The sequence below is a fragment of the Populus alba genome, chromosome 2 (assembly GCF_005239225.2).
Source record: "Populus alba chromosome 2, ASM523922v2, whole genome shotgun sequence".
Lineage (NCBI taxonomy): Eukaryota > Viridiplantae > Streptophyta > Magnoliopsida > Malpighiales > Salicaceae > Populus > Populus alba.
Window position 1 is genome coordinate 11,862,966 of NC_133285.1, and position 15,951 is coordinate 11,878,916.

At 30.1% G+C, this 15,951-nt stretch overlaps 1 protein-coding gene across 1 annotated transcript; it reads right to left on the reverse strand.

The window, feature by feature from the left end:
• Positions 1 to 1,301: 1,301 nt before the first annotated feature.
• On the reverse strand, positions 1,302 to 1,664 carry LOC118046886 (transcription factor UPBEAT1). The gene has a single exon (XM_073407701.1). It carries the CDS (start codon positions 1,662 to 1,664, stop codon positions 1,302 to 1,304), a length of 363 nt encoding a protein of 120 aa, XP_073263802.1.
• Between the last annotated feature and the right edge of the window lie 14,287 nt (positions 1,665 to 15,951).

Here is a 15,951-nt window from a genome sequence, read left to right on the forward strand (position 1 = left end):
TGTTTGAGAATCAACATAGGTTTGTGACTGATTTTCTCCCCTTCTCGATTGAGTCTAAGATGTGATGGTGTCACTGCTTTGTGCCATTTGGCATAACCTGATTTTTCACCTTTTTTTTAAGTTTTTTTTTTGAAAAATCCAAAAAAAAATTGCAAAGAAAATAATAAAAAAATTAAAAAAACATATATTTTTGAAGTATTTACATCGTTTTTTACATTTCAACGCCTTTTCAATAGAATTAGAAGTTTAAAAATCTACTTTCAACACATTTAATTTTTAACATGCTTATTTAAAAATCATTTAATTATTTTTTTTATTGAGAAGACGTTGACGTTACCTTTTTTAAAAATATCAAAATACAAAAAAACAAGATACATAAAAAATAAAAAAAATATTTGGACAAGAGAACTAAAGTGTAAAGAAAGAAAATGAAGGACTAAAGTGATTTTTACGTTACCCACCAAGTTTCCTTGATTACCAAACAATTATGAGAAAAAAAATAAATTTATTTTACTTATAAATAAGTGGTTGTACCACACCAAAAAAAAAAGATTTTAAAAGAAAAATTAGTTAAAACATAAAAAAAAACTACAACGAAAACTAACTACAACTTCAGACCCCATCTTTATAACAATCAGCCACCAGCCATTTGATACCTTGAGAAGTTGCTGATATATATATATATAGCACATGTTTGTTATAAATAAGTCATAGGATCATAGGAGAGAAATATACAAAGTAATATTAGATACAATATGATCATATGAATTACATACGTAAATAATTAAAGAAGGAGATATTGAGGAGGTTGTTATGGTATGTACAATAAGCAAAGAATCAAGTAACGATTCAGTAGAATCTTCAATATAAGCCATAAGAGCCCTTGTCGCCACGCCAAAACATGGAATACTTTTGTTTTTATTAAAGGCAACAGATTTTGGAGGATGAAATCCCATGGAAATCTCGATGAACTTATTGGCGCTGAAGAAAATAACTCCTGGAATTTATACATGATTCCGAGGGTGGAAAAATTGAATTAATGCATGATATTTCAATTAACCAATACAGGAGTCGTGGAAAATAACATGAGCGAATTCGATAATCCACTCGTCCATCCCTCTAAGTAACTCCTCACGCATAGCTGCATGCATGTTGTTGAATCTAGGCAATCACACGTACACAAATGTCTACGGGTATGAATAACATGGAGGAAAGCAAATTATTAAGAAAAAAAAAACAAATTTAAATTAAAAAAAAAAAAGAGAGGAAGAAGATTGATAGCCTTTACAAAATGAACTAGTTTAATACTCATCATCCGAACCTGTTAAAACCTTAACCATTATCTGCATGACTCTAACTCTCATTTGCAAAGACAAAATATAATCAGCTGTCTCTCTGAAAAGCCCATCCAATCCCATGGATTCACTATCAGGAATGAGTTTCTTCAGGGTTCTAACTCTTCTCTCGATGCCATATCCTGCCCTCGTAGAAGAACCTTCTGCACGGGCTCTCCTCTTCATCAAGATCCTTCCAGGTCTCTTGCTCCTGGCATGCCGCCCATTTTTTTGTCTCCTCAGAGGGCATCTTCTCCAGGTCTCTTCATTTCCCTGGACCATACCCTTCAAAGAAACAAGAAGAGGACGCTCACCTGCTGAAACTCCCATTACTCGAAAGAGTTTTGAATGAAGCACGCTAGGTTAATTAGCTTTTGCGCAGGCCTTCCAAATTTGGTTGTCAAGACAGGAGGACGTTGTATAGCATATGGCACAATTGAGGGCATTTATATATTGGGTAAATAAGTTGTTGATAGCCAGCCAAATGAGGATAATGGAAATAAATTAAGGTGGCAAAAACGTAGGGACCGCAAGCACAATTTCATGGAAGGACTCCAAGGCAATGGGATAAATGAATAAGGGAGAGCCAAGTGTACCTAAGGGTGTTGCTTTAGCCATGTTCTCCAGCTCAATGCACATGCAAACACATGATTCTTCACCACTACCCAACTCTCTCTAATCTAAACCACCATCTCTGATAGCACCCTCCCATCTCGTCAAAACACCCTGGATTATTCCTCCCCCACTTCCCGAACTCAGTGCATCATATATATAATTTTGAATTTGGGGTCCTTAGTATTCCTATTTCCAGCTCAGAAAACACGGCATTCTACATATATAAAAACCCTAAGGTTCGTGGTGGTTAATAAGCTTGTGTTTCCAAACAAGAAAGCCCCTGTATTATAAAAAGACAAGCATTTGAAGAGCCTGTGATTTAATATTGTTAATTACTTTGTCCATACTCGTGTTAACAAATGTGGACAATTTAGATCCTAATGTCGGGATAAGGTAGATTTTCTTCTGACATTCATGAATCCCATTTTCCATCAAAATGTTGATTGTTTTATTAAAGATTTATCAGCAAATCATGTTCTGACATGTCTGTTTCGAATTACACCAACACAAACAATTAACCCAGAAATCTGACAGACAAAAGTGCATGCATCTTCATCACTGATACTACGGAGGACATTGATTCCAAGCTTCAAAATCTGGGAATCTTCATCTTTGATATATTCCTCTTTTATAAGGTTGGTATGCTTTGATCCAATTTTTGACAATATGTCATTTAAGTGAGCTTGATATTCTCACTTTAATTTGACTTCCTTGCTGCGATGATACATGATCAGTAACATAATAATGTAAACCATGCATTCTTCTATGGATATGTTGAGGATAAACAAAGTTAAAACATGTTTCTGCTTCATTTTGGTAGGATTCTGGTCCTGCCTTGAAAATTACATATACATAATCACTCATTGTTTCTTCTACATTTGTCAAGAGCTCAAGATCAGTATAGAACATGCACACACATGTAGTTGTTGTGCAGAGAAATCATCCTGCTTGATAAAAACAATTGATTTTATGTAGACAAAATTAACATGGCTCTAAACATGTGCAGTACCCATTGCTCAACGTGGACTAGGAGACTATATAACTATATGTTTTGGTATTGAATTTAATCAATAGTGCGTTTCCACTTCTAATTTTGTGCTGCAAGTAATGAACAGGTGGGAAGCAATATCACGAAGGATGTTCTGTTCCTGTCATCCAGTTGTTGGTACACGTTCGCTTTCTTTATAATATTGGTAGATAACCTTATAATGCAAAGCAAACAAACCCATGACGGCTAGGCACATGGATTTATTCATTATTGGTTGATATTTTTCTTAAACTTTTCGAGCAAAATATATATCATTGGATACGTTCTATTTTTGGATTCGAAGCACCAAACACACACAGACACAGACACAGACACACACACACACACACATATATATTCAATATTTTTCTTCTGTCATTGTTTTTTTTTTTTTTTTTTTTTTTTTTTGTCTTGAATTAGCAGAGATTAACTTGTTGAAGATTAAATGCATCCCTTTGGCGTGGCTAAGTAGCATCATGAGAGTATTGGCCGGGTTCAAATTGTACTTTGTCGAAAATTAGCTTTGCGCCATGTTGAAATAAAAATGTGGGAAGCATCGTGTAAATATATATTATTGATATGGTTAAGATAATTTTTTTGTTGTTGTTGAGAATATGAATGTTAATATAATGATCTATATTTGTGTTTTTCTCATCCCTTAGGATTCAAGTGAAACGAAAAAAATGTTATCCTATTGATAAATTGATATTATAGTTAAGTATGTGATAACGAGTGATTCTAAATAGAATATGAATATGTCATAATTAGATGAAATTTTATTTTAGATAATCATATTAAACTAAAATAATAGACTAGAGTAATATCTTTTTATTTGATCATTGAATTGCATTTAATTTTTTATAAGAGTTTTCGAGAGTTTTTTTTTTTTTTCCTATAGTAGTCATTGTGTTAGATATTAAAAATCTTACTCAGACCCTCAATTTTGATAGTTTTGTTATTTTCATGTGTTTTTTGAATTTCTTGTTTTATTTTTTATTTTATGCTTCTTTCTTTTATAATTTTTTATTTTTTTTCTAGTTGATGTAGAATTTTTTATCTATTTAAGTCTTTGCAAACATTAAAAAAAAAAAAAGCAAACATTATTGTTATTTTAAAGAAAATAAACTTGTAAATTTGGAGCTCACATTTGCAGTTAATTTCTTTTGCTTATTAAAATATTCAATGTTTTTTTATTTAATTGTTGTCTTTAGCTTTCACCTTCATCATTTATTTTCTTTAATGAAATAATTAAAACTTTTTGTATGTAACATCTTAATATTATACATTGTTTGTTTATATATTTTTCATGATTATTTAACAAATTAGATTTTTTAATTGAAGGATTCTGAATACGAGAATATTTCATAAATATTCAGTTTGAGAAATTATTTAAATTTAAATTTAAAAACTTGCTATAGCAATCTTCGTTTCCATTCGAACGTGAAGTGATGAAACCCTATCTTCTTTTAGCACATGCAAAGAACCTAATGAGACCAACTACCCACGTGCAACGGAATGATCATCTAGGGATAAGAAGCCCTATTGGGTACTTGTGGGCCCATTTCACTCACCTACAGCTGGCCTATCGGTCACCCTATTTTATTTTTAACCAATATTTCCACCTGGGCAAAGCAGCAGCATAATTTGCACAACAATTTAAAATTCTCAATTAAAAAAAAAGAAGTATATTTGTCTATAATAAATTCATCAAGCCCGTTCTATATACGTAGTATTGAGAGGATAAATGGAGACAAATAATGCTTAATTTCCGAACTGTAATACTCCGATCCAAATATTTTTGAGCAAAAATATTATAAAATCAAATTTATATAAAATTTTATTTTTAATAGTAGGAAAAAAAAAAGAAAAAGGACCCATCTATATACATAACATTCATATACAAACTTTATTATATTGAATTTTAAGAATTACATGTTTTTCAATAGCAGAGAAGAGAAGTGAAGTGGATTGACCTTGATGGACTGAAGTTCCATTTTTATTTCTTGATTTCAAGTTAAGAAAGACAATCCTTTTTATTTAAAAAGATTTTGAATTAATTAGAGTTTTATGAAATTTAAGTGGTATTTGGATGGATAACCAAATATATTAGTATACTAGAATATATGATATTTTAAAATGGATTAAGAGTACTTAATGATTTTTTAATGATATAAAAGGATTAGATTATCAATAAATTATAAAAGTGAGAATTTGTTATTTTAGATATTTGACAGAGGTTTTGTTCAATCTAAAAACTATATTGAATATAAGTAGTTTTTAACTCAAATTTTATATGTAGAAAAAGCTTATCTTGTCTAGTTTCTAACACCATAAATGGCGTATTAATCCGATTTTTATGGAGAATGTAATGGTGAAAATAGTAAAGAATGTGCAAGTTGTGATAGCAATAAGTTGGGTAAAGACAATTTTATTTTTATGCATTTGTACCATATTTAGTATATATAGTGGTTATTTGACACTTGTTTCGTTGTAGGTTCACAATTTCTTTTTTAGTAAAAAAAAAATATGCATGCTTTTCCAATATGTTTTTTAATATAAAAAATTTTCAATCATAAATCAAAATATTTATACATGCATCTATAAAACAAATCAACATTTGATTAAGAAATAACTAATATTAAGATATTTGATCTTGCATTACAGGCCATGTACTTAATTGTATTTAATAACTCTACTTCTTAGAATAATTTTTTTTAATCAAACAATTTTTCATTCCAATAAAAGGTAAATAAAAGTAATTAATGAAAGTAAATTGTATAAAACTATTAAACTCAATTATTAAAAAATCCAATGTTGAATAGCGAAATCGAAAAAAAAAAATTAATTTTAAAAAAAGCAACATAAAAAAATATTAGGGTCAAGCCAAGTTAACCCATTAACCCTCCAACCTTGGCATAGAATTGAGATAACCCTATAGAAAAAAAAAATCATGAAAATCAATTCATAAAAAACTAAATGCTTAAGAATGAAATAAAAAAAAATCACTTTCAAAAAAAGATCTAAACACGCTAAAATCAACCCAAGTTAAGCTTTGAAACCCATGACCATGGTTATAAGGTTGAGACTGGTTGAATCTAAAAACAATGAAGAAAATTTCTCAATAAAAAAAATATTAAAGGATGAAAGTAAAAAATAATTAAAAAAAATGAGAAAATGATTTGATTCAATCCAAGTTTAACTCACTAACCTTGTGATTTTAATAAAATTAGGAGTACCCCATATAGAGAAAATATGAGAAAAAGCATGAAGATCAATTAAAAAAAAAATCAAATGTTGAAGGATAAAATTGAAAATAAATCGAATTCATAAAATAAACTAAATAAACAAAAGTCAACCTGTGCTAACCCTCAAAACCTGTGATCTTGATCATGAGATAAGACTAACCATATAGAAGGCAAAAAAAAAAAAAAGAGAAGCAAAATTCTAAATAAAAATATTGAGGGATGAAATTGAAAAAAAAAAAGCAATAAAAAGGATTCAAAACAAAACAAATAGCAATAAAAAGAATGGGGACAAAATTTGACATAAAAATAAATTGAAATCAAATGTTGATAAATGAAATTAAAAACAAAATTCAAATAGAAAAATGATAAAAAGAATCAAAAGAATAAGAACTAAATTTGATATAAAAATCAAATGAAACCAAATAACAAGGGAACAAATTGAAAATCAATTCAATCAAAAAAAGGTAACAAAACAAAACAAAACAAATAGAAATTAAAAAAATAAGAGCCAAATTGGATATAATAAATAAATGACATGACACCTTTTTATTTTGGAGAAAAGAGGAAGAAGAAGAAAATTTGCATTAGACCAACAGGAAGAGGACATTGATGCGTTGCCAACATCACCATAAAAGGTGGTGTTTGACCATTAGGCGATTCTACATATGGCACTTAAAGGGTGCGGGCGTCACCTATATGTTGGTGCATGAGTTTCACGCATCTGCTGCTTTTTATTTTTGTTAGTATTTAAAATTTATTAAAATACTACATTGCCCCAAAGCAAACTTGATATTAACAAAAAAATGGAGGAAAATACATAAAACCTTTTAGAAGGAAGTTTAAGTTTTTTTTTTTTTTTGCTTTCATGAGCAGTTAAGTAATTTAACTATGCTTTTAAAATAGACATGTTTAAAAGGTCCCTAGACATCAGTAAATTATTTTTTGCTTCCAAGGTGATTTTAGTCATTTGCATTGTTCCCAAGGAATGTTAAAGTGCAAACTTGCCCAAAATAAATTTTTCAATGCCTAATATGTCCCCATAAAAAGGTCATATTACAACTCAATGGCTAGTTATTTGATTGGGATAAAAAAGGTTAAAATGAGATTTTCAATATCGAGTGCTATAGTGGAAACCCCATGTTTTATAGTGTTTTACTTAATAACCATTATTTGTGTTTAATTAACTAATGCATAAGGATTTATCAATAATTTTCAACAAATTTTTGTTGGCTTAAGCCCTTTTTAATAACGGTCTGAAAATAGGTTTTGGCCTAAGCGCCAAGTGTGACCTACCGCTTCTTGGGTCCAAGCACCAGCCGCTTGGCTTAGCAACCTGCTTGCTAAGCATTAGGCCTAGCGCTAACACCCCGCATGCTAGGTAGCAGGCTTGACGCATTTTAGGACCAAACATCATGTATATGGCATAATCTCGAGCATTGTTTAAGGCCAAGCTTATAACCAACGCCCAACATCTAACCTTCTAGGATTTTTACTCTTCGAGCACCTGGAATCAATATCCAAAACCTTGCACCTGGTTCCTCATGTCAGACGTATGACCTAACACCCTTTAGGCCCAGGCATCGCAGCTTAGTCTTGGGATTGTTTCGGGCCTAGGCTTGTGGCTTGGGCTAAACACTTGATCCTTTGATATTTTTACTTAACCTAGGCTCTTTGTGGCCCTCGCCAAGCTAAACCCAAGCTCTTTTTTCCTTGCTGCACATGCTTGATGCCCCATGCTTAACTCCCTATGCTCGATGCCTGATTTCTTGTGCTAAGCATACAACTTGACATCCTTTGGGCTTAAGCATCGCGTTTAGACTAAGCCTTAGCTTGGGTTCAAAGTGCCAAGTAGCTCTAGGTTTTCTTCCATTGGGGAGTTGGGTATTTTTATTTATTTATTACATATGATATAATAGACTTGTTCATCAAGTCTATATTTTACTCACACCCTTAGGTGTACAAGAGTCTTCAATGAATTATCATGTTTCATCTTATTAACACTGTGTCATAGATATTTGTCCCTCATTAATGCTACTAGTGTGAAATGACTTTCTAACCCCCTCATTCAAGCAAGAGAACAAGATCCAAAAGGTATAAATATCCATTGAACTATCTAGGTGAAAGGTTCACAATTTTCATTCTCAACTTACACATATTATTCTCTTACAACACTTATTTTCATACCAAAACAAGAACAAACAACTTTATTCTAAGAATTTAATCCTCATTTGCATATTCATTATGTTTTTCCTCTATAAAGATATTGGCTAAAGCATCTGAATATCCTAAATCCACCCAAAAAAGAATGTTTTATTGGTATCAGGACTCTCACATTAAGCTACCACCTTCCTTTGCTTTGGAAAATAGATGTAACATCATGAACACTTAATAAAATCATCACCCAATCATTAAAAAACTCAATTTCTAAGCATCTTAAATTTTGAAATATCATCATTAACTTTTTTCAAAGAAGAATATATTTACCCTGTCATGACATTTTGACTTTTTAAGATATATGACTTTAGATTTATTGTCACATCTCAAATATTCAATTAATAATCTCATTTTTTTCCAAGTCATATTTAAAAATAATACTACAAGAGATTTAAAAATATAAAATTATTTCTTAAGCATATTAATAATATATTTTAAGTAGTAAATTGTTATTGATAAGTACAATTGTATAATTATAAATCAATCATTATATTTAGAAATCATATATATAATGTTAAATTATGTGCTCATTATTTATTAGAAGACTTTCTGTCGTATATTTTAAAAATAATATACCAACTACCTAACTCCAAGTATAAACTACTTATTAATTGATATAGTGATTACCTAAATAGGTGGCTCATGCTACATTGCGGATCAAGTTAAATTTTTCCTAGCATAAAAAAGGATATCTAGGTGATAATAATATTTTTAAAAGAGAGAGAAAAATCTAGGATCCAGATTATTGACTCGTCGAATGGGTTCAATAAGCTCAACTAATTTAAAAGGTCTCAACGATCTTATTTTTTTTTTTTTAAAAAAAAGCCAATGATAATAAAATAATAATGACAATGACAATGACTAATAACAAAAATAAACACTTGTCAATATTATAAAGATACCATCAAAATATTCTTAAAAGGTCTTAATGATCTTATTTGATAGCAAAGCAAAAATTGAATGAGAACACGATAACCTCATACAAAGAAAAATAAAAAATAAATAAATCAAAACTCAATTACTAGCAAATTAAACACTAAAGGGTGAACTAGAAAAAAATTAATTTTAAAAAAGGATTAAAAAAACTTACTTAAGTTAGTATATCAAATTCATGGTCCGATTGTGAGACCAAGATAACCCTATATAAAAAAAATCGAATAAAACAAGGTGATACAATCCTTAAATGGGTTGAATAAAGAAATTTTGATTCTAGAGTAATTGTGTTTACCATCTAATTTTATGTTATCAAACATAACTCTCAATCTGACCATTGAATCAGGATGATATTTCACTAGGATTGGGTTAAAATATCAAGTCAATTGGGGTTCTAAAAGGTATCATGATACAGTCATCAAATGCGATAAATATTTTGTTATTTGTTGGCTTTTGATGACTTATGGACTTTCTATTTGAAGATGATTCTTTTCCTAATAATTCAAGGATACTCAACAACTAATTTTGAAACTTTTTCTAGTACTACAAGAATCTTTAATAGGCAACAACATAGTTTTCAAGTGTAGTAATGATTCCTTTAATGTTCCAAAATCCTTTTCTTACAAGGATTCTTGCACTGATTTTTCCTATTGCATAATTTTATACTAATAAGCATAATATTTTGTTCAATCATTTGATCGGATTAAGATTTTACCTTACATTTCTAGAGGTTTTGTTTTATATTGGGTTTGAATTTCATATAAATTTACATTAAGAAGACCTTGCAATAAGATATAGAAGATACGATGCGAGATTTATATTAGTATTCTAGTTGATTTATTATTATTTTTTTCTATTTAATTTAGAGCTCTTCTATTATTATTTTTCTAGCATTGTTTAGGATTTTTTTTACATATTATAAATAGGTTTATTTAGATTGTACTTAGGTTTTAGCTTTTCATCCATGATATTTTAAATAAACGTGTGTTTTACATGATGTAATACTTCTCTTTGGTTAAATAAAGAACAATCAAACTTATCAAAGTATAATTAACTTTGTGGTATTCTTCCTTATACTTCTAGTACATGTTTTTCTAATCGTTAAGTGGGGGTTCATATTTCAAATATGTTGGTGCTTTTGTTCAAATAATCTCTATGTCACCCTCATATTAAACCTAACTCTTTGGCTTTCTAGGACTAATTTTTCTTGCATATAGGTTACATCATCATGGGGTTCATATAATTTGGTATCAGAGCTAGGTTCTGAAATCAGGTCATACTTTCCTGAAAATTTTGTTTTCTTTGTATTCTATAAGTTTAGTTGTGTTTTTCACTCTTCTTTTTCTCTTTCTATTTTTGGCATCTTAGTACAAAAAAAAAAAGTGCTATTTCATTTTTTTTTATTATCCCTAAACATATTATTAGCATAAAAATTCAAAAAAAAAGAGGAATAATAGATGTTATTCAAGTTTGTTTAAATTCTATCGTGAAAACACAAACAATAGGAAACTAAATTGAACCATCTTAAAAACACTTCAATTGATATGTTGATTATTTGGGGTAAAATTGCACTATATATTATAGTTGGGTTCTTTTTTAAATTTGTTTGATTGAGGCTTCAATTTTGAGTTAAATTTGATCATAAATTGATCATACATGGGTGTTCGATACCTAAGCATAAGAAAATGACCTATAAACCGAGATATGTTTTAATTGGGTATAATGGTGCTACACACAAAATTTGAGGTTATTCTGATATCATTTAGTCTGGGTCTCAATTTTGGTGTTTATAATTGCATAATGGGATAAATTTGCATCAAGTTATAAAAATGTGTTTGTTAATATTTTTTTTGACCTATTTAGTTTATTTATGTTGTATTTGGATTATTTAGGAGTCAAATAAGTTTTTTTATTAATTGTTTTTTTTTGTTTTATTTTGAGTATTTGCATTGTCCATATTTTTTAAGAATTCATTTGGCTACACACGGAATCATAATCATAGTTTTTTTTTTTTGCTTGCTTGTTTTAGTGTTTATTTTGTTCTTGATTCATATATATATATATATATATATATATATATATATATATATATATATGTTGCATTACGATATCAATTGACTTTGGCTCATTGATTTTCAGTTCCAAAAGATAAGCAAAAAAGGGAGCTGAGAAGTAAATAGTGAGAACAATTGAGTGAAAAACCTTGAATTTTATGAAACACAAGAGTTGTGAGGTATATTTTTCTTGCTACTAATCAATTAAATTATATAGATTTAAAGATGCTTGAAAATAATGAGTATGCAAAACCAAAAATGAAAAACAACTTTCAAATGCAATCTTTCATCCAACAACTTGAGCTACTGACTAGGGTGATGAAGGATATGAAAGATGAGATGGCTTCGATGAGATAATAAAATAGTGGGATGAATGGATTGAGAATAGGGTTGATCGGTAAGGAAACCCTATTTGAAGGGCCTTACAAAATGTTAAAACTGACTTTGTTGATTTTATGGATGAAAACACATGTAGATGATGAAGACTATAACTTTGTATCTATAGATTATAAAGATCAATTTGGGTAAAATCGAATCTAAAAGAATGTTAGTTTTGTTCAGGGTATAAAATTCAGCCAGAGAAAGAATTCTCGATATTTTAGGCTTCGTGATGGTTCATGTAGAGAATTAGGGTCAATTAAGATGTACCCTTGTTAATAAATTGAACTTATGTACTTTTAAGCATCATAGACCTTATAGATTGCAATGGTTGAATGATTGTAATGACTAAATAGGTCTTGGTTCTATTTTTATTGGGAAGTATATTGATGAGGTTCTGTGTGATGTGGCTCCAATGCATGCAATTCACATCTTGTTAGGGAGACCATGACAATTTGACAAGAAAATAACATATGATGAGTTTAAAAATAAATATACTATTATAAAAGATGGTAAAACCATCACTTTTATACATTTTACACCCAAACAAATATATGATGGTCAAATAAAGTTAAAAAAATAGAACATAATGACATAGATAGAAAAAATTAAAATGAGGAACAAGGTGAAAGAAGACCATCAGATTTATCCATAACCCAAAACACTTCTCTCACTACCCAAAACCATTTGGCCACTTCTGAAACAAACCCAAATTTGGCAAAAAATGGAGGCAAGACTCGAAGAGTGAAAAACGTAAGTGATTGAAGTGTGAATTATGTTGAAAGACTAAAGAAACAACCTACTTTTAATGCTAGATAGGGTGAAATTTAACCTATTATTCAAACCGACCGATAATCCTACTTGTTTAGAAGTTCATTTTAATATTAACAAATTTGACCCTTATATTTCTAGTTTTTGTGTTTCTTTATTGCAAACGTTTGATGATGTTTTTCCTAATGAGATTCTTAGTAAATTGCCACCAATAAAAGAAATCAAACATCAAATTGATCTTGTACCTAGCACATTGATTCCTAATCCCTCAGTCTATCAAAGTAATCTTAAGGAAACAAAAAAACTTCAAAATAGGTAGAAGAGTTAATGACAAACATGTATTCCTTTGACATGAATGAAAGGTCTATAATTCTTATACCTTGAACACTTAAGCAAGTATATGATGAGCTACTAAAATTGAAGAAAGGGAAGATGATTGAAAAAGAGAGCTTATATATCAAAAAGACCTTATTTCCTAACAAAAGTTTTATGGATTTTGAAGATGATTGTCATAATTCAATTTTGGATTCCTTAAATTATTAAATATTTTTCTTTTTTTATCCAAAAATCCAAAAAGAATTAGAAATTTAAAATCCAAAAATATTTTTGAGATAAGAGAAGATAAACCTTTGAGCTGTAAAAGACCAAAACGTTACAAGAATAGCTAGATTAGGGTATGCTGACAAGATAGGCTAGAAAAAGACTTAATTTGAAACAAAGTTTTAGGTTAAAATTCTATACCTTCCCTTGTATTAACTTGTAGTGTTAAATTATCAATTTATTATATATGTAGACTATGTATTTAGTTTGAAAGAGTGAAAGGAGAAATAAATGGAAGAAAAGTGGACTTGATTAGCGATACAAGTTAATGGTTGCTAATGATGTCAATGAAATTACATCGACATTCACATTTATTGGAATTTTGATTTGCTATTCCAAAGCTAGGAAACTATTGACATCCATGCAGTCACATTGATATTGGCAAAACCATGATATAATGATTGTTTAAGATGACTTTATTAGCCAAACCAATATTGGTGCTAATTATACCAACGAGGTTGCATCGGTGTTGGCAAAACTATCACTTAATTAACTATCCCGGGTGATCGGGGGCTAATGATGTCAATAAGATAACATTGACACCAATATACACTTAATTTGATTATTTTAAGGACTTAGAGGAAAGAGTATCAACATATTTCTTATTAGTCATTTAAGGGTTGAAACCAATTAAGTTTAAGAACTTAATTAAACTTATAACGGGTTAAGAAGATTCAATTGACTTAATTGAAGAAAAATCAAGTTTGGAGGCCTAATTCGGATTATTTCACAAAGATTAGAAGATTAGGGACACAATTGGAACATTGAAAGGCTAAATTGGTGCAATTAGAGGTGCAATTGGAAGAAATTTAAAGTTTGAAGGCTAATTAAGGGGCAAATTAAAGAATCTAAAAATCAAGGATCAAAGTGAAAGAGGCGTGCACATACAGGGATTGAAATGGATTAAAACCAAGGTTAAATTTGAAGAAATTAGAAGTTTGAAGGTTAATTATGGAAAAAATTGAATATATCAAAGCTCAAGGACCATATTATAAAAGGCACTGAATATTGAGGGTCAAAACTGATATGACCAGGGATTTAATCGAAAGAAGTCTTGAGAAATCAACCTAATTTGGATGAATTTAATGAAATTTGAAGATCAGGGACCATTTTGTAAATAAAAAAGAAAATAAACAAAACAATGTTGTTTTCGGTGCCATTGTTCACTTTCTTCTTCATTCGTCCCATAAGGGATTTGACATGTACAGAGCCATTTAATGCTCTCTCATGTCTCAAGTAAGATAAAAACCACGCTTCTCTGATAGTCCCAAACATATACACCCTAGCATGGTTCCTGTTGAGTGGTTGTCCTTGTAGCCACATCAATATTGGTCCAAAGACATTGACATGATAAACCTTTGATAACCTAGTTTTAATAGTAATGGGTTGTTGGCTTGCTATCAATGGTTGGGATCAATCCTAAAAGGCTAAATGGTTAAGATTCGAGTCTAAAAGGGAGCCTAAAAACCTTCCACGCCTTTTATAAAAAAGAATAACTCATTCCAACAAAGAGGGGAGGAGAGGACCAAACTAAAAAACCCACACACACCCACACATTGTGTTTACAAACCCTCGGCCATGAAACATCAGTTAATTTGATTAACTCTCATAAATAAACACATGTATGTTACCACCTGCACACCGTTAAAAAACTTATATACATTAGACTCCACTACCACACCCTAAATGTTCAAAATCCTCCTACTCGAGATATAACCCTGACCCTTGAAAATCAACTTCCAAAATTGGTTAACCTTATCAAGTTTTCAATAGTTCCATCCAAAAAGACAGCTCCAGCTGGAGCAAGAGAAGTTGAAACCAAGTTTATAACAACAACATCGTTATTCTTTTTGGTTTCCAACATTAATTTTTTTGGTTTCTAGCATCCCTAACAATAACGTAGAATTTACCTAAGCACTATGGAATAGTCGGGGCATAAGAAACATTCATAAACAAGAAATCCAGAACTTTATGTTGTAACATGAATGAGTTTCTCTCTCACTATTCTTTCATGCCCACCATATCCTGTTCAATTTTTCTTAGTCAAAAGGCATGTTTATAGTGTAGTGTGGTTATTAGTTGTGTTTGTAAAAGAAGCAAATGTTCTTTTATAGAAGTATGGATTTATTTTGGAATGGGTTATCTCCCTTTACATAATAAATAAATATGCTAGTATATTACCCATATATTTTAGTCTAAAACATGGCAGCTTTCTTTCTCTCCTTTTTGTTTGGTTTTATGAAGCTTCGTCCCTTAGAATAATATATACATGAAGTTTTACAGTGTTTCCTCATGGTGATGTGTTTCTGTAACTGTTTTAGGGGGCGTGTAAGAACATGCTTGTAAGTTAGTCTTTTACATGAATATAGTTCCTTGCCCTTTAAATCTTAGCTTTATATGGATATGGTTTTTTGGTAAAGGCTATACACAAGTTCATCAAATAATGTTGTTTTGATCTTTCAAAAATAGAAGAAGGTATTTAATTATATTCATGGGCCAAGCTTTCAAAATATTTTTTTTTTAAATGGGTTTTTCTATTTGGATGAGGCCATGTCTCCTTTTATTATGAGTTATACGATGCTAGCCTTGGTTCAAGTTAGGAAGCCCAGTCCATGTAGTTGATTACCAAAGAAAAAAAAATGTTTTTCTATTTCTTAGGGCCTGTTTACCAAACACGCCCTAATGGATTTTCTTATAGTTTTATTTTATTTATTTTTTCTTGTTTTGTCAAACAAGCCCCAAATGATTTCCAAAACTTCTAAGAAATTTTAGGGACCATT